Source organism: Sycon ciliatum, chromosome 4, assembly GCF_964019385.1.
Source record: "Sycon ciliatum chromosome 4, ocSycCili1.1, whole genome shotgun sequence".
In the NCBI taxonomy this organism is placed as follows: Eukaryota; Metazoa; Porifera; class Calcarea; order Leucosolenida; family Sycettidae; genus Sycon; species Sycon ciliatum.
This window is the reverse complement of record NC_088646.1, coordinates 2,970,764-2,995,993: the sequence shown is the minus strand read 5'-3', so window position 1 is coordinate 2,995,993 and position 25,230 is coordinate 2,970,764. Positions and strand designations below refer to the sequence as shown.

Sequence of the window (25,230 nt, the reverse complement as noted above, 5' to 3'; positions counted from 1 at the left end):
CGCAAGGTTGGCTGGCGGGGAAGTCATCGGCGCCCAGGCTGCACTTTGAGGCGAAATACTGTCCAAAACACTCAGGTTTTTCGGCATTCGATACGCATTTCAAGCCAGGCTGCGGAGTGAGAGTTGGGATGGAGGTGTTTCTGCTGCTGCCACCTGCTTGCTTGATGGTAGACGACCACGAACGGTCACTCAGGCTAGCTTTGGAGAGCTTAGTGCGCAGGGTAGCCAGGCGGACCACCTTGGCATGCTGGAGGATGTCATTACAGCGTAGAGTGGCTGCCGAGGCTGTCTGCCGCGCTGCTGTTGACTTCTGCCGCCTGGTAGCAGCCCAAGCCCTCTCTTTTGCTTGTATGGCATCGGTGCACTCAGGGATCTACCAAGCTGGATCCGTCGGCCAGGATGTGAGTTGCCAGGATGGGATGAAACGTGACATGCTCTTGAGGATAATTTCGGTGATGTTGGCACACGACTCATCAGCGCTGGTAGTGAAGGCAATTGACCAGTCATAGGCTAGGAAAAGGTGACAGAGGCGGTCCAGTCTGCTTGGTTGTACTGCCAGACGGTGCGTGTGGTTTTTAGTTCACGGAACGCAGAGATAGGGAAGTCCATGGTGAGGACAGCGTGGTCAGAGGACCCCGGTGGGGCATGGCATTTCACCTGAACCGGTTCGCCGAAGTCAGACATTACAAGGTCCAGGGTGTTATCTCCACGTGTGGGGATGTTGACATGTTGCTCCAGGCCATGAACATAGCAGAGTTCCTCGGCTGCTTCCCCTGCCCAGGTAGTCTTGGTGCTTCCTAGCCATGCTGCATTGTGGACATTGCAGTCCCCGGCGAGGATAACATAATCACCGTGGCTGCGGGCCTCATCTAGGTGGGTATCAAGGTATTCGATCAGCTCGGTGTCTGTCCCGGCTGTGGAGCGTGACCGGTAGAGTGCACAGATAACAATCTTGGACCGGCTAGTTGTTGGTACAGATATCCATATCACTTCGTGATGTTCCGTGCTGAACCGGTCCGGGTGCTGGAAGGCCATGTTTGATTTCACCCAAATGACAACTCCGCCTCCGTGAGCGTTTCTGTCATGGCGAATGGGGGGAGCGTATCCGGACAGACAGACCTCACTGTCAGTGACCTTTGCGGTTGAGAATTTTATCTCCGTTACAGCGATGACATCAGGTGAGGAGCGCTTTGCTACATGTGCGAGTTCACCAAGCCTTGACTTTAGGCCAAAAGCATTGGTGAGTAAGAGCCTGAGGAAGCGCTTCATTGGTGACCATGCAGGTCATGTTGTGGCGCAGATTCGTTTGATCTTTTCAGGTCGCCAGCCTCTGGTGGGGAGAGGTGGGAGTTTCTCCGTTTTTGGTCACCATGTAGTGAAGTGGTGATGATGTCTGCAGGTGGTGGTGGCGGCGGTGGTGGTGGCGGCGGCGGTGAGGAGGGGGAGGTTGAACCAGGCTGCTGTTGCTGTTGCTGTTTAGTCAGAACACTGGCAGAGGTGCTATTTCTGCTGCTGTGGCTGCGACTGCTGGTGCTGCCCTCAGAGCTGGTTTCGGAGACCCTCCATGGCCTGCAGTATAGGGGTCTTGGCCAGAAGTTGGACGCTGTCACTGTGGAGAGTGAATCTACATTCCCTGGCACGTTGTTGGCTCAAGCTGAACATTCTACATGTATCTCGATATCCAAGCTTGAAGCTCATCGAGAGAGGCTTACAGTGGGTTGAAAGTGGCAGGAGACACATCATCGGCACGGGTCAGACAGTACACGGTACAGTGTTGTGTCATCTGCATACGATGCGGGATGGCATTCTGAGGAGACACAATCAGAGATGTCGTTGCGAACAGGGCTGGTCCTAAGACATCTTCAAGTTCTTGCATGGACAAGTGTCCAAGGTCTCCCAGAATGACGAAGAAAAGAAAGAAGTATGACATGCGCAGGAGAGTGCTGCGCATGCAAAAGAGAGTAAGTTACATTTACAAAGACAGGTCTAACAAAATTTAATGGAGACTGAGACCTCTCATCACGACTAGACCTCTGCAACAGGGTTTTTACGAGAGTGCGCGCGTGTGGGGGGGGGGGGGTGAGAGAGAGAGAGAGAGAGAGAGAGAGAGAGAGAGAGAGAGAGACAGACAGACAGACAGACAGACAGACAGACAGACAGACAGACAGACAGACAGACAGACACACACACACACACACACACACACACACAGGCACAACTGAAGAAGTACATTACTGTACATGTACGATGCGAGAAAGCTTATGATCCTACGAGTAAGTTTACTCCCATGGCCCTACAGACTGCAAGTGTAGTGTAGTCAAGATGAAGCCCGCCGCAGCATGTTCACTATGTCCGCCAGTATGGATTTTGTTATCCTCCAGCCCATGGAGTGCTGCATGCACTGCACGACGCGATAACTGCACACTCGTACTCTGTACTGTAGGCTTGATTTTTGAATTGGCTTGAGAAGTAGTACATGACCGATATACTCCTGCTGAAGGAAAATTCAATGGATCAAAATAGTTCAACAAATACCGTTATACGTGTACGTCTGCAATGTACATGTATGAGATAGTGGTAGCGACTTCGGGGGCGATGGTTTCAAGAATAGAAAGGTGCTTGCTCCCCACACCGCGTACCGGTACCGGAGCTCGCGCTTTTCCACCTGGGGAAGTGTCAAGTAAAGTCGGCGAAAAGGCGCGAGCTCCGGTAGATCTACGCGGTGTGGGACTCCTGTACTGTAGACCCCAGGCAGTAGTTACTAGATGTACAGTGCTGGCAACTGAAATCCGACCCCCCCCCGGGCTGCGCTGCACGCCGCCCGGGGGGGGGTCGGATTTCAGTTGCCAGCACTGTACATGATTGTGCTACTGTGGACGTGTGGTGGACATGGAAATCCAGTCGATTGACCGAGGGCGCCTGCGCCCTCAGCGCGTACAGAACGTCGTTGCACGCAGCGCAGTGTCATGGCGCATGCGACCATGTACCAGCGAGCTAGCTGCAGCGTGTACTGCTTACCCACGGCTGCATGGCCTGCGTCCTGGGGCCGCTAGACGTGCGACCGGATTTCAATGATGTATGTAGACTAGGCAGATACAGTTTCGCGCACAGACCGTTGAATCTTGACGTCTTTACGATTGCAGTCTTTGTTGTAGTAAATTGTACGCCTTCAATTATTTGTGGACGGCGGACTTCAACTCCAAGTCCAGGCTTGCGGCATAGCATCTCTGGCCGGCCTAAGAGTCTCAATATTGTACGGCTGTGGTCGACTATCCACGTAGGGCGGGCAGGTCAAACTGCTACCGAGACGATCGCTATGCTGATAGTCATTGTGCGCCGCATTTCAGGATACCGGCACGTACAGCCGATTAGCGTTCAGACATCGCTGATGTCAGCATGAATCCGGCAATTATTATCAATATCAACTGTTACTTGCTCGCGCTGCAGTTTGGGCTGCAGCGTTTGAGCGCTGCTGGGGATTTGCTAGATATCACTGTCGTAAATGCACAGGCCAGTGCTGATGATGTTGGAGATAATCGTGATGAGGTCGTAGCTACTGTAATGCATGATAGGTTTATGCACGAACCTATCCGAGCCAAGTCAGCGAGAAATAATCGCGGCGCAGGTGGTGCACTGGCCGCCGCCACTGCAACTGGCTCACAATCTATGCAGAAGGTTGCTGGTGACCATGGAGACGCTGCCAAGCAGAGACATGACGAGCATGACGCAGCCACTCGGTCTAGCCGCCCTGCATATCCCTCGCCGTCGCTCTTCGGCGACGTGGGCAGTTTCCCCACGCTGGCGAAATCCACGCATGTCAAAATTGCCAGAGCCATGGACACTGTATACCAAGGCATAACCACGGGGGAACACAATGCCAAAGCACGCCAGTCTCGGCGTCAGGATCTAAACAATGCAACGTCTCCGCTGGGTAGTGCGGAGATGTCGCAAGGGTCACAGGGCAACGATTTAGTATTCCTCTCCTTCTATTCATTGCTGCGTGCAAACAGTGTTGCACCACGCACGGAGGCCGTGTCAAGATTGTTGCTGTTATCCACAGGAACCACTGAAAAACAAGTAAGCCGCACGTATGATACACGAGAGAACTATCTAACGTCAGTGTGAAATTATGGGAGATGTCACGTATCATGAATGTGCACCGTTTCTTTCGTTTTGCCTAGTATTCTCCGTTTTCCCCCCTCTCTCTCTCTCTCTCCCAACTGAAGAGTACAATCATGCAGTCATACAGTTCATAACAGACTTTTGCTATGGATGTGCCGAGCCTAGTACAGTACAAAGAAGGGATAGCAGTTACTAAACCTATATTATTGCTGTGACTCACAGTTTCAGGTAAAAGCCGTCATCAGACGACACGCACTATTTGTGTGCATGTATGTCTATGGATTGGTATGTACCTGTGTCTTCCCGCATGTCTCCAAAACATGTGTGTGCATTCTTATGTTTGTCTCATGTGGCTCAGGACCAAGTCGAAGGCTCACCGAATTCTCGCCATCTGCTCTGTGTTGCCATTGCATATGATATGTTGTATGGACATATGAACAGTGTGGATCGTCACCGGGTTAGTAAGCACATCGTAGTGAAGACTGACAGAGTACTTTCCAGGCTACAACGTCACGTGGCTGCATGGGAGAGTGATGATCGCAAAATCAGACTGGGTATTCTGGAAGATGCAGTGGCATTGCTTGTTGGTAGCCTGGTGATGCATGATCACCAGGACAATGGTGTCCGGTCAAAAGAGAAACTAAGTCTGGCTCGACGCACTCTGGACAGGATAATGTCAGTGCTGGAAGACGTGGCAGATGGATCGATTCCTGGAGCAGCAGGACGTACCACTGAGTGCAGTCATCTTGTGTTCCTCTATGTTCACTTAGCTAACGTACATTTGGATGTGAACTATTACCGGCATCCATGGCTGCGACAACATCTACAGTTTCTGATGGTTACAACGTTACCGGACTACAAGTCATCCATGAGAGCAGTGGATTCAACCGTGCCTGGCTGGGCATACGGCCCCGAAGCACAGTTACATTTCCTTGACAAGTATGTTGTTCTCAACGGACATGCTAATTGGCTAGCTCAGCAAATCCAACGCCATCGTTCCAGGCAGACTTCTATCAATCCAACATATACCCAATATGCTGGACAGTCTAGCTTCATGTTAATGTTAGAGTTCTTATGGTTTGCACCTGACATCAAGCCAATACCTCCGACCGGTTCATCGGCCGTTTCTCCTGTATTCTTGGATACATTCGGTACAGTGGTGTCTGGAGTAGGTTCTCAGCCACCTAACAGATATTTTCTCAGTTTGCAAAGTGCCTCACAGCAGCATGTTGATAGCTCTTGGAGTAAAGTCAGCAAAGACAAAGTTAGTGAGCTTGCATGGCTGTACCGCAATTCTTTCCTATTCTACCCTGGTGGACGGCCGTTTATTGTTGAACAATTTAAGAAACATGGCACTGCGGTACATCCTGGAAATGCCTGGGTGTTTGAATCTGTGGCATGCATGGCAACATTGCACTCACAGGCACCACCGTGTTCACCATTGAATGCAGGCAATGAGAAGAGCAGTAATGCTGCACACTCTGGTATTGTGACAGCAAGCGAGCAAGATGGCTTTGTGTTCATCATGAGCGAGGCAGCTGCTTTCTATCCGGCCAATCTGATGCTTGTGAGCAATAGCCGGTCCTTGCTTCTGCTCGATCCTAATGTCTTAGTCATGGTTGACTCCATCCAGCGGCACCCTGATAGTTCCGTTGACCATGGACATGTAGTCTTGAATCTGTTTGAGGAGTTTGAACTTGATAGCAGAGGACGCCAAGCTGCCCATCAGCTCCAGAACACACAGCACATCTATTGGTTTGTTGACGGTCGTGATGACGTTACAGCCCGCCTGGATGTCTCGCCAGGCCATCATTTGAATGTTTCAGTGACTTTGGTAGAAGAGGTTACACGTGTTGTGTGGGTGTTCGTATCCAACAGTAATGCTGTACCATCAGTGAGCTTCACACGATCATCATGGCTAGGTGTGGAGTTCAATGTTCACCTGCAAAGTCAGCAGAACAACTTGAAGTATACACTCTCGTTGGTCACTGGTTACTGGCATGTGAATACTCGCTTTCTCTGGCATTGTAGTGGGTCTCTGGCACACATCAAACACAAAGGTGACACTGTCCAGTTCGGTGTCATGCATCGTCCATCTGACCAGCCTCACTGGCAGGATTTGTCAGACGCAAGTGGAGTAAGTGCTATGGAGGTGTTCCAGATATTGGTGCAATAATAGTCAGGTGTGTCAGGTCAGGCGTGATAATCAGATGTGTTCACATGACAGTGCAGGGTTCTAGCCAAAGGGGTGTGGGGACTCTCCCCATACGTTGCATTTAGTGTGGCAAGACCATATTGGAACGTGGAAAAATGGGATACAGGGTAAATGTTTTCCATGCCCCCCCCCCCCTACTATTTTGACCAGGCTAGAACCGTACGTTGTACTTTACATCTAAACTGTGTGCAACATGGATGTGTGTGTGTGTGGGCGGGGGGCAGGTGTGCAGATGTGTATATAATATTTTGTGCTAGGGAATCGTAGCATACATTGAGACGATGTGGGTGGGTGTAACGCTAAATCATGTGGGTTTAATGATAGCTCGCATGCCGTCCTACCGGTAGGACCCTAGAAATCGCGCTGCAAAAGTGCTTTTGCTTCAGAATTTTGTTGAAAAAAATTTGTCGACATGAGGTCTTTGTCAGGCAAAGTAATGGTGCAAAATGCTAGACTATATCCAGTGCGTTGCATACATGCAATTTTATCAATTGTCAATTGGCCGCACATGCTCCTGTCGGAGCGCTAGCAACTCAGTCCAAAGTGAATTAGTCCAAAGTGAATTTTGACCATTGCACATCGATCGGGGTGAGGACCTAATGTTTTTATTAGCCTGACAAGGCAGTGGAATGCAAAATTCCATACTGCGTTCCATGGTTACCATGGGCTATTACCATGGAATTTCGTAGTATGCCTTGTGCAATCACGTCTGAAAATTTGTGGACCCCTTCATTAACCCCTTAGCAATAGTTTAGGGTCAAGTTGTAGGCCAACGTTAGAACAGAGGCCGTGCAGCATGTCTGTGTATGATGGTCCTACCGGTAGGACCGAGGTCTATGCTAGCTATCATTAATGCTCGGTCTGCGGCTGCCCGTCACAGTCGTCCTTGGGCCAGAGGCCATTTATGCACACTCCAATACGGCATCTCTGGATATGGGTTTCTATCAGGGTCAGCAGGTCAAGGCTACGATGTTGCATGGACCACGAATCACTTGGAACTTAGTATGCGAAAGTTATCAACAGGGCATTCCCTTTGTCCTGGGTGCTAGGTCTTATCAGAACTTATGCAGCACTTGTAACTGTTATAATTACTTGTAAGTTGTATCGCTATTGGCAACTTTATCATTTACATCTGCTTGCCCAGTGGTGTCTTTTATGCAGTCGTTGTTACTACAAGTATAGAAATTGATATTATTTTGATAATAGTCTTCTTTGTCTTTTGACCTGTAGGTGGCCTCCATCAAGTCTTTGTGCAATACATCTTTGCCACTCGACAACCTATCTATCTCAGCATGGAGAGCTGCAGCTGAGAGCCCTTACATAATCTTCTCGTCACTACCGATGGCCAAAATGAGTGCCAGTATTGCAGAACACCTGATACGTCCTGGTCCAGACCTTGCACTACTAGCTATCACTGACTTGCAGAAAAGGAGAGGTAGCAGTCGGAACGCACTCTCTCCGTGCATTTGGAACGATGAAGACATGTCACCGGGTCGATATTACGCTACTCTTTGGTTCAGAGAGCTCAAGGAGGATCCTTTGATCAAAATCAATAAATCCCCAGCTTTGAAGCAGAAGAAGCATCCGCAGGAGGTCACTGAACGGTTGTCGGAAGCCAAGCGTAAACTTGGAAGTGATCCCTCCGCTGTGGTCATAGCAGGTGACTGGGAGGGAAGTTGGATTCTGAAAATGGAGTGGTTCACGAGTACCATTCGGCCAGGACGTTTTGTAATGTTCCTAGAGGATCCTCGCGAGTGGGTAGCGTCCGTGCTGGAACACAAGTCACTGCTGATGAAGAGCACATTGCCATTAGCATCACAGATAAGTAGTCTCCTTGACAAAATCAATCATGAATGTGACCAAGGCAGTAGATGTGCACCGGCTTTTTATCCTGTTGTGCAGACAGCTCAAGATGAACTGACTTCCAAGGAGCCAAATCTGCCCAGGGCTTTAGCTCTTGTGTGGCTTGCCTTTACTAACACATCTCTTTGTCTGGCCAGCAAGCCGCCGTATTCAGAGAGGATCCACTTTGTACCTGTTAGTCACTTCCTGGAACGAGCATCAACAGTAGCCAGAAGACTTTATGAATTCCTAGGCTTTCCATACCGACCTTCCATTGCCAGTCACATGCATAGACTTATAGAGAGTCGTACGTCTAAGTATGCTTGGTTTGTCAAGTCCTTGAAGAAGCAGAGATCATTCCCCGGGCTCACCAGGCAAGCTGTTTCTGACATTGAGCACGTGTGTGCTGATGTCATGACAAGACTGGGTTACTCCTGAGGCCATCATCTCTGTATCGTATTTCCCAGCTGTCTGCACGCCATGGCAGCAGAGTATGTCAGCTAATGCAAGAGAATGGAGATTGCTTTTCCAAGTCGATGGGATATTTAATGGCTGTTCAGAAGTGACCTGTTCTATTTGGGCTTAATAGCAGCTCCTTATTCCCCGCTTGCTGGTGTGGTGATACACAGTGGCTAACACCGTGACAATGCACTGCGGTTGATCTTGATACTTGTATTGTTATTTGACATAGAATTTTAGTTGACACTCCACTTGAATTATCCTTGAATTTTCGAATCCTGTCTTCAAGTAATCTCACCCTGGACTATCGTCCGTTACCACCAGAGTATATCACTTTGCTTCGAATGCCTTCCACTCCTCGTATCAGTAGTAGCCACCCACTATTGAGTCAGTGCAGGACACTGAACTCTAAGCAGTACTACTAGCAGTAATGAACCAGGTTTTCGTACACTTTTCTGTCATCTATTGGTAATGTTTTGCAATGCATTGGTGAGCGCTAGCCAACAACTATTTTTTATTAATTTTATTATTACCAGGGAGTTGTAGAAACGGATTTAAACGACTCCCTGCTTATTACAATCATGTAGCAGCTTTGAGTACTCGTACTCACAGTCGATGTGCATAACGTTCCCATGGTTACATTGTACATACTTTGCGATGCCAGTGCATTGCTATGCTGTCTCCCCTTTCAATTTCATGCTGTGAAATAATCGTCTTGTACACGCGGGGGGGGGGGGCAAAATGCAAATCAGCATACATGACTTGAACTCACGGATGGAAAGAGAACACTCGGAATGTATGGAAATCAATCCAAGTAAATCAGCAGCGGTTGACTGAAGATGGCATCACCAAATCAAGTAAATCAATTGGGAATACAAAAGGAAATCATTCAAGACTTTTAGCGAGAGGATACTTCCCAGCTGGCCTATAACAGTATAAGGCTATAACCACAAACGCTACTAGTAGTATACTAGTAAACTCAGTTACTGCATTGCAGATCATGATTTTTCTCATTATCATTACAGTATCATAGCAACTAGAACAGTTACTGTAGAAGACTGTGCAGTCGTCACATGCGAGAGTATATGCTATATCTACTCTTGGTGGTGTTGTTGTTGTTGTAGAAGTTTATTTAACGTCGCACCACAAACAGGCGATTTCGCCTCCTTTGCCATTGATACATGTGGACGACAGAAGGAATGAGAGAGGGGGGGGGGGGGGGACAGAAGTACGGAGAGAGGAAGAGTAGAAATAAATAAGCAAATCAACCTCAGGGCTACACCAAAGCAAAAACGGAATGGGAACATACTATAATACAAAATAGCTTCATACATATATTGCAAAACACGTTTATTATTCTTCAGTCCGCTATACCACAGAAACACACTAGCCGAAACGGAGCCATGATGCGCTTTTAGCAGGGCACAGAACTGAAGGTGGCTGGGCTCGGAACGGAGATCAGGCGGGAGCTGGTTCCACAGGACTGCGCCGATGAACTGCATGGTCGCTCGACCCGCAGGACCGTGTGTGGTGCATGCACGCATGCACGGAATAAGGTCACCGCGTACCGGTGAATGTTTTCCACAGAGTCATGACAATGCCTTCGTCATTAGAGAGGAAATTTATGGCTGCAGCTCAGACTTCCACCCTGCCGCTGGGCGACCTTCAGTTAGATCTACAGCCAGTACAGGTGACTGGTGTGCGGGTAGAACATGTAGGAGACCCGAACAGTCATGATGTGTACTAGTTAGAAAGAAATGGCCCGATATGTGGCAAGCTATCACCTTCGTGTTCATGCATCTTTTCATGGTGTGGGACTATACGAATTGTATGGTGATCATCGCCTCTCAGACATGTCACTAGCAAGAACCGGATACTTCCCATTCCCCACGCTACGCATAGCACGATATATAATACTGAGCCAGGAACGCCACAACCAACACCTCCCAAACTGCGAAGCACAAGTGCTAGCAGTATACCCAATACATCCTGTCGTGTCAATGTGTATGTGCAATGCAATCGTTGTTTACGCCGATCTACAGACTGTATGAATCTCTCAGGCGAACATTCAACTCCGTAGACTCTGCGTGTCGATGGAATTGGATGTCAACATACATTGTACATGTGGATATGCGATGTCAAGGCAGTGACCACACCCTAGGACCCACACCGCCGCACTGGTTGTGGAAGAAGGAACTGGATTCAGGAAAGGAAGAAGAGTTGCTTTGTGCGATTGGTTGTTTTGGCAGTGATGATTGTGTTCATCTCTTTGCTGAATAGCTTCACCCCTTGTCATGGTGTCGATGTGATGCAGTGTGTGGTCCGGCCATGTCAATAATTGTCATCCCTGGTGAGAGTCTGCATGCTTACACAACCTGTTACTTTTAGAACCACCAGCTACCGCCGCACTGGCAATCGGACTGAAGACTGTGATGCCTAGCGGTTGTGCTGATGCAGAGGAACTACCGGTACTCGACTGAGTGGAAGGACCTTAGGTAGTCAGTTCAGTCATGCTACCTCTGCTGTCATTGCTGCTGCTGGTTGTTGTTCTTCGAGTGGAGCAAGTGAAAGGACAGAGTCGTGAAGGTAGGTGTATGTTTTAGGGTCCATCCTGATCGGATAACGGTTGGAGTACTTGTATCAGGAACGCCACAACTCTAAGCGTTTCTTCTCGTGCAGTACATGAGTTAATTTCTTACCCGGTGTCACCAAGAGGGCTACATGTACGTACTCTTGGTGTCCTGGAAAGTTTGGGTACTGGACAGTTTGGGTACTGGACAGTTTGGGTACTGGACAGTCTGGGCGAGATGGAGTTCTTGCCAGAATGGCTTGCTCACCCACCTCCCCCCACCCATGCCCACCACCACCTACATGTATTTCTTCATAGTACAGTAATGACAATGACTATCAGCAGCATGTATTTCTGGTAGGTTGGCATGCAAACTAGCAAGTCAGGAGGGATCTTTCACCTTCCAGCAGTGTTTATATTTCACTTTGTACTTTTGTCTTCATGTTGCCTTGTTGGCTGATGATCGCCTTAGCCTGAAGCTCGGAGTCCCAACACTTTCACCATGGTCACTACTACATGTAGAAGATCTACTACAAACAGTAGGGAGATCTACATTTTGGACCCGGTCGCAGTTTGTGAGGCTCTCCGTGACTCGTGTGAGTCAACGACTTTCTTGCAGGGAATTATTATAATTTTAAAATTTCTTGCTGGGCATGGGCAGACCCGTGCCCTTACCGACCAATCCATGTTACCATGGTTGCAGGTATGTCGATTTCTTCTTCTTCTGTACTGCGTCTGATGCTGGGACCAGGTCAAAGTTCAAATCATTGACATGGAGTGGTGACCGGTGGTAGATTGCGGACGGTCGGTCGGCTTCTTTCCGTGAACAGTGATTCTGCACTGCACTTCAACAGTCAACACAATCATGCCATGCATCATGCGCTCCCGGGATCCTCTTGCCTTGGTTGTTCGCTTATTTTGTGAATCATAAAAAATGTGTCTCGGATGTTGACGAGACGACTTGCAATAAAAAATCAACGACTAAATAATTATAAGTCCTGCAATGACTATGTAGTTAGTAAGCCTAGGCTAGGAGGAAAGACGTTTGAGTAGACAACAGTGTGCTCAGTACAGCTCCACCGTTAGCATGGTTCGGGATTGTCCCGAGTGGATTTCTAATGCAACGAAGCAGAAGCTGCAGACCGGCGTTCGGAGCGACAAGAGAACTGCGCCCTTTCAGCGGTTGGCTAACGCAACGGATCGATGCCGTTTGACGGTGATGTTTTGTCTAACGCAAAGAATAGACCAATCCCGAAAAGATTGTCTGGGTTCGTGAAAGGGGGCACGCGTGAAAGCCAGCACGTGTGAAGTGCATCGTTTTGTATTCAGTTTGTGTGTGTCAGCTCATGGCGGAGGAGAGAGAGACTTTTGCTCGCCGAGCTGAAGCTAAAGGATTTGATGGAGTCGTGCCAGCAGCTAGTCAAAGGACCTTTGGTACCTTAGGCCGACCCTGACGGAGTTTGGAGGCCAGATAGCTCTCAGTGAGGAGAGAAACATTCGCGTGGCGATCGACTCTCCGTAAAAAATGCAAGCTACATAGCGCCGACATACTGCAACAGCTACGATTTCAGCTAACTAACGTTACTTCTCGATCTGCTCCTTCACAACGTTCAACTATTTACTAGTCCTGACTGTTGTAGTCTGAAGCTGGAGTCTCATCGCCCACCTACAGGTAGCTTTTGGAGCTGATGGATTTCCCGACTTGGACTCCTTCCGCAAACTCTCGCAACATTACTACAGTGTATGCTGTGTTTCCGCACGCTCGTGTCGACATGTCACCTATACTGTACATGTACCGGGTCGCGGAGGAGCTTGACGACCTCCGCAGACTCCAGGTTTCCGAAATACTGCCGTCGTCTTCGTTGATGTCGCTGGTGACATTCTCCCCTTGCAGGACGTGCACATAGTTGTCGTCCTGGGGGTAAAGACTATGTTGTCTTTCGAAATAGTTCTTCATCACGCTCGCGCGAATGATGTTTCTCATCATGAACTCGTTCCGACGGTGTGACCAGGTGACACGGCGATGGTCTTTGGCGGGGCACTGGCTTGGCCAAAACGATATCTTCTTGTGCAATATAACATTGATCGGCTGCAGATGAGTACAGTCACTTCGTGGTTGATCCTATAGGAGGGCAGCTGCCAGGAAAGAGGCAGGACTCATCGAAGACGAAGCGCTCGCAACAAACAATAGCACTCGAAATACTTCGTAAGATTTAGGGCCTATCGCTTTGAGCCACAGCGCTCACAGCCTTGCCTACTTCATCAAAGTGAGCTCTACATGTTCGTTGACCTCTTCACACTACACAGAAGAGCGAAACAAGGATTATCTCTAAGCATTTCAACTCCAACAGCAGACCATTACCAGTGCGAGAGAGAAAACTACAAAGGGCTTCGCTTTCTGTCGCATCGTCTCTCTTGCATGCAACTAACGAGAAAATCGTGTACTTACCCTCGCATTCACACGCGAACTATCAAACACGTCCTGTGCCGCATGCTGATCAGGTAGTGCCATGTATGTGTTGTACAGTGCACTCTCAGTTGACATGCCCCCTTTCGAACCCAGACAATCTTTTCGGGATTGGTCTATTCGTCTTGCTCAGTCGAGTCCACGCGCCGTTACTGCGTTAGTGTTCGAGTCTGAGTTAGAGTAGCGGAGGTGTAGAGGCAGGCTTACGCCAGTACTGTTTGATAGAAGCCTAGCGCTTGAAAGTGATGACGTCAAAACGGCCAGGGAGTAGTAAGTTGACATCAGATTTCTATTTTTGGATCCACTAAGGTGTGACTTTGCTATTGCCTAAGTATGTGGGAGCATAGCAACCCACTCATGTCGCATGCAGGTGTGACTTTTATTTCGCCACCAGTTGTAACCCCGCCCCCAGTAGCCAAATCAGTCAGTTTCACTGGCTACATCACCTTGCTGTGGGTAAGACGGCTTGAAATGTGCTTGGATCCATACAAAAACTGGATCCAAGTGGATCCAGTTTTTGAATTTTTGAAATTGTTGCTATGCTGTGACGTAGCACTTTCAAGCCCTATAGAACCAACCACTGACGGTCACCCGGTGCCATGGTGAGATCCTCTGGAAGCTGATAAAACACCCTGTCCTGTCTTTTAGTCAACTTTCGTCTGCAAAAGACTAAGCCTCGTAAGCTTAGTCTATAAGGGTCGGATTTCATCCAGCCCAACTGCCATGTTGATACAGTGTCAGTCAGACCTCGCTTAAAGGGGAAGTTAAGGCAAAAATTAAAATTTCACCAGTTGTAGTCTTCGGGGTGCTGAGTCGAATGGTCTTGGTCCGAGAAACTACTCGAGTGACAGGACTGCACCCAAAAAAGGTCAAACAGGCTAGTAAGTTGTACCCTGCAGGCACGGTGACCAGGTGACTGGTGTACACTCGAGTTGAACTCGAGTTGAACCTTGGTGTGAAAGTTGTCGCCTGCTGGCGTGGTGACCAGGTGATTTGGGCACTCAGGAGCACGTGACCACTTGTTCAACCATGTTCGATTGGGAATAAAGGAGGAACGCTGCATCGCAGCCTTTTCAGACCAAAACCAGTCGACTCAGCGTCCAAAAGACTACAACATATGGGCCAATCGCGGTCATCCGTGCTTTTTTAAGAACGAAATGGCGCTTTTAGTGACATTTTGCATACAAATCCCCATCTAGTAGGGCGCAGTCACCCAGTTTCGGTGGAAGTACGCGAGTTCGATTGGGATTCAAGTAGGAAGGGAGGGTCTCAGCTTTCTCGGACCAAGACCATTCGACTCGGCACCCCGAAGACTACAACTGGTGAAATTTTAATTTTTGCCTTAACTTCCCCTTTAACCGCACACATCCGTTTTCCAAAAAAATATCCGGATAGGCGGGGGAAGCGGATAACCGAACACCGTTTATGTTGGATGCATCACGTATGCTGTAAATATGTAACCAGCTTTTTGCTTCCGGATGGCGAGGGATCCGGATAAACGCGGACCGGATAAGCGAGGTCTGACTGTACTGTATTACTCGTTGCATTTTCCCTCAGCCTTCCTACCGGAGCTTGAGTCACTGAGACAGGAACACACATTGGCTGTGGGAAGCAATGTCACTCTGGATGCGCCATTGCGCAACACACCATACCCCCTGCCTAGAGTCATCTGGGCGTACCAAGCGCCGGGGACAAACTTCACCAGGGTAGCACAGTACGTGCTAAACGAGGAAGCAGGGTCGGTGAGCTATAGCATCGGGCGTGTTGCAGTGAACAACAGCGGCAAGTATGCAGCTTACATTTTCAACTCTGTTGGTGGGACAGTGGCAAGTTTTCAACTCAATGTCACCTGTAAGTGTGTACCCTACTCACCTGTAAGTGTATACCCTAACTGTTACATTGCCTTAGTGGAGTCAAATTTACAGAAGTTGTTTGAAGCAAAGCGACTGTTTGCGAAAGAGAGAGAGAGAGAGAGAGAGAGACACACACACACACACACACACACACACACACACACACACACACACACACACACACACACACACACACACACACAGATAGAGAGATAGTGGATAGATAGTGGATAGATCGATAGACAGCTTAGATAGGTTGATAGATAGGTGTAGATAGATAGAGCTATGAGTAATGTGCAAGTGGCTGAGTTGGACTTTATGAAGAGTTCAGTTTACATTCAAGCCTTTAAAGTCTAGCTTCTAGGCTAGAGATCTAAGCCATTGAAGAACACCTGAAGAGTGGGGATAAAAAACCTTGCAATACAAGTGTAGCATTTTCTTTAGGAAGTACACAGAACACTATAGAAATGTGCTTGCATGCTTCAAGTGTGGAGCTGAATGCACCGAACTGAAGGGTTCTGTTGGACCAGAACATACAAGAGCTGACATTAGGTTCCCACCACTCCTCCTTATCCTGTATCTCTAGATTTCTGCTCTTCTACCAACACAACAGACTTGAAAGGACATATCTCATGGCCGTCGACAGTATCAGGGTCCACTGCTGCTGTTGAATGTCCCGTGAAAGACGAAACCGGACTTGCCATTGCCAATGCCTCGCGACATTGTGAAGCTCCTACACAGCCTGCGGGGCCCGGTGTGACTGACGCAGTGTGGAGTAGTGCTGACACGTCTCCCTGTCCCTTTACCTCACCTACAACACACCGCTTGCAGCAACTAGCACAGGTAATGTGCTATGTAACTGCTATGCTGGCCAACCCTGAGCCTGTGCTATGCTGGCCAACTATGAGCCTGTGCTATGCTGGCCAACCCTGAGCCTGTGCTATGCTGGCCAACCCTGAGCCTGTGCTATGCTGGCCAACCCTGAGCCTGTGCTATGCTGGCCAACCCTGAGCCTGCTGCATATACATGTATACAGTCAAACCTCTTAAGGATGAACACAAAGGGACCGCTGCACCGCTGGTATTTATTCCCAATATCGGGAGTTCTTCTTATCCGTATCTTATATCCAGTGAATACGCAGTGATTTATCCAATAGGGTTATGAATACTAGTTCTTCTAAAGCAAAAGTTTGTCTTGTCAGTGTTTCTCTTGACGAGGTGTCACTGTATTATGATGCCGCGGGCAGCATGGATGAAACATACCTCTACCAAATAGCTGTTATTATTCCTTGCTACTACATATAGAGTAGGTGCTGACTCATTCCATAGCTCGCGTGTTCATTGTCGTAACGCAAAGTCAATGCAAGTTATGTACTGTGTAGTGCAAACGTATGTAACGTTACTGCCGTATCATTCACCAGATATTGTCCTGATTCTTCTTCTTGACTGTTGCAGAAGCCCTTATCCGGTGCCAGTCCCAATATCCTGGTGGAGAGAACTGAAAATGTGGCTACTCTAACACAAGAGAGTGCGGTTCTATCATCGGCAGACGTGGAGCTCACTGCAACAATCCTTGCCGAGGTTGTTACCGTCTCTGCGGATAATCAAAACCTGACTCCAGGAGAGAGAAGGAATGTGAGTTTAGTCATCTTTCTATACGATGACGTATACCAGAATGATTTCTTAGAACAGCACACGCATGGCAAAGTACTCGTATGGACATAGTTTGAAATGTTATGCTGCAAGAAGGCCACGCTCAGAAGACTGACTTGTCTGCTTTTGTGTGTTTGTGAATTCCATCTGTCCTGTTGCTGCTAAGATAACATCATCCATAGGTCGGAGTGTCAGCACAGTTATCGATGCCCTAGAAAGCCGCCTCACCAACGACCAAGAGGTGATGGTATCGGCAGACATGTAAGTGCATGACACATCATTATTGGCAATGGCCAAGCAAGACGTCTGCTGTGACTCTTGAGCTTCGTGCTGCTGCTTCATACACCAGGCAACTTCTTCATCAATGTGTATTGACCTAGTGTCATGGCTCTGAAGTGGATACTGAGCACTCTTACAGATACAATGAACATAGAACTTTCTTCGTATACCACGGTGTACGAAACTTGAGTAAGTCGGCTGCAGTCTTTAAGCAAAACATTTGAAAGAGTGCGAAAGCTATCTACGAATGTGTTCTAATTTGGATCTACAAATGCTCAAGGACTTCACAGTCCCAGAGTTTTCAGGCATATCTCTATGCGTTGCTCTGCATGACGACATGCGTGCATTAGGTTTATTGCCACCTTGGAGTCCCTCAGTATGCTGGTCAGAGTTGACGCAGGCCAGACATTCCGCCTCCCAACACCTAACGTGGACGTCAGTATAGTATGTCCGGACAGTCTTGATCAGGACCTAGCTCTCAGAACGGTCAAGACCAATCTAAGCAATAACTCCAATTCCTCCGGTGAGCTACTGGCGCTGGTTGGACCTCGTGCAGAGGCAATTGATGGTAAGCTACATGTCTCTTTGATGGTCTGTGTCTGGTCTTCCGAAAAACATCCCGATCTTTTCTGGGCAAATAGAGAATGGAAGAGATGTATAACAAACCTGCTAGCACATTAGACATTTTAGTATTTGGTGTGGTACCCGCACTGCCCATGCCACTTCATTGCTTATTTGCATTAACCTCGGTCCTACCGGTAGGACCTACCGGTAGGACCATCATACACAGACATGCTGCCTGGCCTCTGTTCTCACATCGACCTAAAACTTGACCCTAAACTGTTGCTCAGGGGCTAATGAAGGAGTCCACAAATTTTAGACGTGATCGCACAAGGCATACTGCGAAATTCCATGGTAACAGCCCATGGTAACCATGGAAACGGAGTATGGAATTAAGCATTCCACTGCCTTGGCAAGCTAATCAAAACATTAGGACCTCCCCACGATTGATTTGCCATGGTCAAAATTCACTTTGGACAGAGTTATAGATTATGTGCGGCCATTTTGACAATCGATAAAATTGCGCATACGCAATGCACTGGACATAGCCTTGCATTTTGCGCCATTACTTTGCCTGACAAAGACCTCATCTCAACAATTGTTTCAAGAAATTTCTCAACCAAAAGCACTTTTGCAGCTCGATTTCTTGGGTCCTACCGGTAGGACGGCATGCAAGCTATCATTAAATTTAATAGCGTCTCGGTGGAAAAAGATCACGGCTTATATTTCTCTTGACTTTGTCTCCAGTGTGCTGCATGTGTTGGTATGAAGTAGATTTGCACATGTCAAGACAAACACAGGCTACATGTATCATGCTTGCACTTCATTGCATGGCCTTTGTCCTGACTATGTACAGTCTCCAGGTCTGAAGTCTCGTTTGATCTACCCAGCGCTGCATTGCGCCTTGCATCACAATCACTAATGGCTGGAAATATGTCAACTGGAGTGTGCCCGTTTACCCAAGTTCAGTTTACGGTGTATCGGCTTAGCAGTCTCTTCAGTGACAGCAGCAACCTGGATCCTGATGTGTTTGTTGCGTCGGCTATCGTGTCAGCGTCCGTTGGAGACCGTGTGAATGGCAGTCTTCCAAACAATACGCAGGCTAGGTTTGCACTAGCAGTCAACACAACAGTGGATGTAAGTTATAGTCTGACGTTCTCTGATGTGACAGACAAGCATTTTTGTAGAGTGAAGCCGCGAAGTTGCCGCAAAGTTGTGAAAAGCACAAATCTGCATGTTGTATGAAATGTGCCGTGCATCGCTAATACAGTATACTTCCGAATGTCTGTGTGCCATCCTGAACCATCCTCTAACAATACTGGAATGGCAGGAACAAATTGTAGCCTGTCGCTGCATGTGGTTGCAATTCAACAGTGTGGCTTTATTCGCATCGTTGAGTACTACTTGTATGAAACATATGCCGACTAAGTTCTCCTGAACTTCTAACAGTTAGGCTGAAGTCTTCAGGTAGGACCACACCAATGACTACATACATGTGACGACTCCAATATGCCATCCTATAGGTGGTGACGAGTAACAGCAGTAACATGGCTTGTGCCGGTGTTTGATTTTGAGTGTTTTCTTCTTGCCGGTAGAACACTCTCAGCAGTTCTGGTTTTGCACCATATTTACGAGCATTTGTGTAATGAGTTGTTTTTTCTCACTGTTAGGCCACACCAAGTTATTTCTATGTTTCGCGTCACCCGCCCGCGTACCTTTTCAAATCCTTGACAAGAAAAAAAAGAACCTAGACGAGCCAATCAATGGCTGTTCTGACGAACATTCTCTAGCCAGTATGGCAGATCAGAGTTTATTAGCTTCTCGATAATCTTGCATTCCAGGCGATGGTACGTAGAAGGTGCGAGAGATTAAAATTTCTATTTTTCCAAGCCGTACGGTAGGCCTAGGGCCTGCTCACCAAGCGAGCAGAGATTCCAGGTGTCAAGGACTTTGAGATTTTCCACGATTGTGATGGAGCGGGATCGCACTCGACTCGTATCAAAATGCAGGAGGAGCCATCCATGAAATCTCTGTATCGCTCCAGCCCAGTCTGCCAGCTGTCCTGTGACGACTTGTCGTTTTGGATAGAACTGACAGTTTGGTAGTGGTATTCTGTGTGCAACATGGCTCAGTACACATAGAATGGAGTTTTGTTTTTTCTTCTGTTTTTGTTTTTTTTCGCCCGCCCGCGTGCCTTTTCCAGAAAATATCCGACGCGAAACATAGAATTAACTTGGTGTGGCCTTAGAGTGCACACACTTCCGCACTTTGAGTTAGTAAGTCTTTCGGTTCTCCGCCAATGAGCACAAACAAAGTCGAAATGTCTATCTGTCTGGACAGTGGACGGTGTGTGTTCAAGTTGTGTTGTTTGCATGATTGTTTTTCATGTAACGCAGGACATTACAAGGGCAAGCTACACATGCAAGGTTTGGAATTCCTCTCACAGTAAGTTTAACTGAGACCAATACGTTTTTGAGACACCTCATTGGATGCAGATAAGAAAATCCGGAGTTCTCCTGGAAATTTGTTCAGAACTTCAGTCGGAAAGAAGCCTATTTTCTGGCTGTCGCATCATGTGAATAGTGGGTTTGCTATGGCTGCCAAGGCTTTCCTTGGTGCTGCTGGTGCTGTGTTTTGTTTCTGGCGGGGTATCCAGTAGATCCCAGCATGTTGCATTGTTACATAGGGATGCACTCTCGTTGGAAGACAAAGCACTACTTCTAGTGTGTCACTTCAAGGTATGTTTGCATGTTGTGTCGGACCTCATGTGTACCAATGTGTCAAGGATTGTGGAGTTCAGAAGGCTGCCGGCTTGCTAATGACTCTATCCCTGGTCGGGTCCTGTGCAGCTGCGATCGCCTGGGAAGTTTTGCTGTCCTGACGGTAGGCCAATTTGTGGCCTGTGTCCACAGTGTGTGTGTGTGTGCACGTGTTGTTGTTCTTGATGGTGTTTACGCTGCTGCAGTTGTTCCTGAGGTGGATCTGCTTTGCCTCTGTGACTCGATGATGTAGATGTGTGTTAAATCAGAGTTTCTGTACCAGAGGCAGAACACTCATGCTTTCAGCATGGCTAATTAAAGTTGAGCTCACACAGCGTTTGACACCGTACTGTATAATTGTATCTGTGTCCAGTCTGTTGGAGAGCCACTTTTCCGCAAAGATGTACTACGGACATTTGATATCCCATTGAATGAAACAGTGCAGTTCAGAAGCACACTGGTCCACCTGGCACGGCCAGCACCGGAGATTGCCTGGTACTACAATGGTGCAACTGTTCCCATAAGTTGTGTATCTGCAACTGAGCTCAACTGCTCCATGTCTCCAGACAAACTGACCCTAACAATACACACAGCGCTGGTTAGCAACGAAGGCCAGTACAAGCTCAGAGCAAGCAACAGACTGGGAAACGATAGCCTGATTTTCTCGCTGAACGTTTTCCGTAAGTTTGACCACCCGCTAAAGGCTAGCATTCTAATATCTATTTTCCGGTTTTGTAGTCTGTTAAAGGGGAAGTTAAGGCAAAAATTAAAATTTCACCAGTTGTAGTCTTCGGGGTGCTGAGTCGAATGGTCGTGGTCCGAGGAAGCTGAGACACTGCCTTCCTACTTGAATCCCAATCGAACTCGCGCACTTCCACCGAAACTGGGTGACTGCGCCCTACTAGATGGGGATTTGTATGCAAAATGTCACTAAAAGCGCCATTTCGTTCTTATAAAAGCATGGATGACCGCGATTGGCCCATATGTTGTACTCTTTTGGACGCTGAGTCGACTGGTTTTGGTCCGAAAAGGCTGCGATGCAGCGTTCCTCCTTTATTCCCAATCGAACATGGTTGAACAAGCGGTCACGTGCTCCTGGGTGCCCAAATCACCTGGTCACCACGCCAGCAGGCGACAACTTTCACACCAAGGTTCAACTCGAGTGACAGGACTGCACCCAAAAAAGGTCAAACAGGCTAGTAAGTTGTACCCTGCAGGCACGGTGACCAGGTGACTGGTGTACGCAGGAGCACGTGACCGCTTCTTCAACCATGTTCGATTGGGAATAAAGGAGGAACGCTGCATCGCAGCCTTTTCGGACCAAAACTAATCGACTCAGCGTCCAAAAGACTACAACATATGGGCCAATCGCGGTCATCCATGCTTTTATAAGAACGAAATGGCGCTTTTAGTGACATTTTGCATACAAATCCCCATCTAGTAGGGCGCAGTCCCCCAGTTTTGGTGGAAGTCCGCGAGTTCGATTGGGATTCAAGTAGGAAGGGAGCGTCTCAGCTTCCTCGGACCACGACTATTCGACTCAGCACCCCGAAGACTACAACTGGTGAAATTTTAATTTTTGCCTTAACTTCCCCTTTAAGCTTTACAGCAGTTATGGAATTGTGTATGTGTAGAGATTTAGCTGAGGGAGAATAACCAGCACACAAACTGCACAGAAGCCTCTGCTGCTGTGTAGGCTTCTGGTTTCACTGTGTAGCTGGTGCCACGTGCGCTATCTTAGGTGCCATTTTGTCTCTGCTGTGCCTGATTCCTGGGTGGGGTGGGGGGACATACCGGCATAAATACGGCATGCTCATAGCCATGACTGCATGACGTTAGAGTTCTATGTTACATCAACAGCCCTGCCTTTGTGTTTGTTCAGGCCCGGTGCATTTGCCTTACTAAATTCCTGACACTCTCTTCTAAACCATTCTGATAGATGAGGATGAATGCCCGTTCGTCGGCTGCCATGCGAACGCCAGCTGCCAACACCACGTCACCCCATACCCTATGTGCGTGTGCATGAGTGGTTACCACGGAGATGGCATTGCGCAGTGCACTGATGTGGATGAGTGTAATTCCGGCGGCCATGATTGCCATGGCGACGCCAGCTGTTCCAACCTTCCCGGCGCCTATGCGTGTCCATGTCGGGCTGGCTACCGTGGCGATGGCCGACGGGATTGCTCTGACATTGACGAGTGTGTGGAGATGACGTCATCCTGTGACCACGCTAGCAGAGCGACGTGTACCAATACCGCTGGTCTATATCAGTGTGATTGCGTCCCGGGAGCTGTTGGCGATGGTGTCAACTGTCAATGTGAGTGGAAGACAGATACATGCCGCATAGTACATTCAAAGTTTCTTTGCTGCATTCAAGCCATATTGCAGCAGATCTAGAGAGAAATCAAGTACATGTCTATTCATGTTTCCTAGTCCGGCATGGACGCTGTTAGTCATGTTGCACTTCTATCCTTCATTCTTTACTTGAAAACTCATGCTGACTCATGCTCGGTTCTTCTCCGTCCAGGTTAAATAACGTTATAAGGCCGATTTCATTATGTTGCTGGTGCTGGTGCTGGTGCTTGTGCTGTGTGTGTGTGTGCACACGTGTGTGTGTGCATGTGTGTGCGTGCGTGCGTGTGCATGTGTATGCATGTGCATTCTTAGTTCCAGCATCACTACAACCATTGTCAATGCGCAGTAGGTCGTACTTCCTGGGAACCAGGGCAAGAGAGGTGTGCCAGTATGATGGCCACCCAGTACCAAACGTGACATGGTGTAAGGTATCCAGTGATAATGACACACTTTGCGTGGATGTCCTCAGCCTTGGCAATGCTAACACTGGAGGAGATCAAGACGAGTGTATTCCGCCTAATGTTGTGTTGGATTCCGTGCAGTCTCGCCTAACGTTGCAAATCGATGATATTGCCATGTGCCATGCTGGTCGGTATCGCTGTGTCGCCGAAAACCCTGCAAACAACCAACCGGTGTCAATCGATGTTGATTTGATCATTACAGGTAGGTTTGAGATAGCATTTGCTGCCTGGTGTGAAACTCCTCAAGCTGAACTGCAGTAGTAGCGCTATTGCTGAATTGAAGGAAAACAAGGTGCAGTGTACCATGCACAGTTACTGCATGGTGCAGTTAAGGCTATATGAATTAGCAGACCTAGGTGATAAAACCAACCCTCCATTTATTGCGCTTCAACCTTCTTTCAATAGAAGTCGACTGGTGACTTAACTCCTTTATATTGGATTCACACATGTTTGGCTGCTCTTACCGCTTGTGCAGATGTGTACAGCTTTCAAGTTTCGGCCAATTTCGCCATCAATCCACAAATGCTTGACGTGTACATCGAGGATGAAGACCAGCTGAAGGCGGATGTTAAATCCACAGTGCGTTGCATGCTGGAGCGTAGTGCTCTAGCGTAGGAATATTTCACAAGTGTTTTTCACAAGGTTCATGCAGTACAGTGTATAGTGACAGTGTAGTATAGTACTGTTGGTTTAGCTAGGCTATTCACCAGTATGCTTGTGTGAAGAAAGGCGAGACGATGGCCAATGTCTGTGTTGTTTGATGCGTCGCAAATTCTGCCGGAAACTTCCCTTGCGGTCGGTTTTCTGTACTGGGCTGCACTTGAAGTAGTCTTTAGATGGGCATCTTTCTGTATCCCCTGCATTCAGCTCGCAGATGCTCTGGAGCCAATCTCGTCAATATTCGATGAGTCTGTGGAAACCAGTCTACTAAGGTCAGTTTATTTCAACGGTACCGCAGTGCGGGCAATGCATTGTATACTCAAGTTTTCAGTCCACATGTGTTATGTGGTTGAGGTGCTTGGTAGCCCGGCATTCCCTCCTTACTGACATGGCTAACTCATTGTTCAATGTCACGGTGTGTGTGTGTGTGTGTGTGTGTGTGTGTGTGTGTGTGTGTGTGTGTGTGTGTGTGTGTGTGTGTGTGTGTGTGTGCATGTGCGTGCATGTGCGTGCATGTGTGTGTGTGTGTGTGTGTGTGTGTGTGTGTGTGTGTGTGTGTGTGTGTGTGTTTATCAGGGATTCGGAGTTAATGGCTACTGTCGGTGTAGAGTTGTCTTCGCAAGACGTACATAATGAGATTGGACAGGATGATAACATTATCGGTGGCATGAATGCATTCTTCCTTCGGCAAGTCGCTCTGCGTGAAGGACGGCACTCTCTCCAAATTCAGCCACTATCTGTCAGCTTGCTTAGCTATGGTAAGGGTCTGCATATTGTATGTGTGGGTATGTAATGCACAAGCGTACTCGCACGCGCATGGACTAGGCTTGAAAAACATGTAGCAATATCTTTGGTAGGCCTAAATAGGAATGGTTGTCTCTTACCCGGCAATGTTTGAACTTTACATAATAATTATGTGCAAGTTGTCACTGTCCAATATCCTTGCTAATTGCAGCATGCAAGATAATACCTGTGA

General features: G+C 48.1%; 2 protein-coding genes across 2 annotated transcripts in view; both read left to right on the top strand.

Moving 5' to 3' along the window:
* The first annotated feature begins 3,150 nt into the window (after positions 1–3,150).
* LOC135813911 (dermatan-sulfate epimerase-like protein) lies at positions 3,151–9,319 on the top strand. The gene is made up of 3 exons (XM_065326937.1): positions 3,151–4,077; positions 4,481–6,259; positions 7,568–9,319. Exons 1-3 carry the CDS (start codon positions 3,397–3,399, stop codon positions 8,615–8,617), a joined length of 3,510 nt encoding a protein of 1,169 aa, XP_065183009.1. The 5' UTR covers positions 3,151–3,396; the 3' UTR covers positions 8,618–9,319.
* Positions 9,320–10,874: 1,555 nt separating this feature from the next.
* Positions 10,875–25,230, top strand: part of LOC135813909 (uncharacterized) — a 25,579-nt gene continuing 11,223 nt past the window's right edge. The window contains exons 1-15 of the mRNA XM_065326935.1: positions 10,875–11,224; positions 15,232–15,525; positions 16,114–16,370; positions 16,982–17,161; positions 17,346–17,440; positions 17,809–18,026; positions 18,876–19,156; positions 20,416–20,464; positions 20,805–20,902; positions 21,152–21,458; positions 22,718–23,095; positions 23,446–23,796; positions 24,070–24,173; positions 24,462–24,526; positions 24,831–25,012. Coding sequence (XP_065183007.1) covers positions 11,149–11,224; positions 15,232–15,525; positions 16,114–16,370; positions 16,982–17,161; positions 17,346–17,440; positions 17,809–18,026; positions 18,876–19,156; positions 20,416–20,464; positions 20,805–20,902; positions 21,152–21,458; positions 22,718–23,095; positions 23,446–23,796; positions 24,070–24,173; positions 24,462–24,526; positions 24,831–25,012 — 2,935 coding nt within the window. The 5' untranslated portion in view covers positions 10,875–11,148. The remainder of the gene's footprint in view (positions 11,225–15,231; positions 15,526–16,113; positions 16,371–16,981; positions 17,162–17,345; positions 17,441–17,808; positions 18,027–18,875; positions 19,157–20,415; positions 20,465–20,804; positions 20,903–21,151; positions 21,459–22,717; positions 23,096–23,445; positions 23,797–24,069; positions 24,174–24,461; positions 24,527–24,830; positions 25,013–25,230) is intronic.

What these genes read in the sequence shown, in the direction of transcription:
- LOC135813911 (XM_065326937.1), top strand. Translation starts at nt 3,397, where the DNA reads ATGAATCCGGCAATTATTATCAATATCAACTGTTACTTGCTCGCGCTG. An exon ending in CAGGAACCACTGAAAAACAA is followed by an intron (nt 4,078 to 4,480) that starts GTAAGCCGCACG and finishes CATGTGGCTCAG; the next exon opens with GACCAAGTCGAAGGCTCACC. An exon ending in ATTTGTCAGACGCAAGTGGA is followed by an intron (nt 6,260 to 7,567) that starts GTAAGTGCTATG and finishes TTTGACCTGTAG; the next exon opens with GTGGCCTCCATCAAGTCTTT.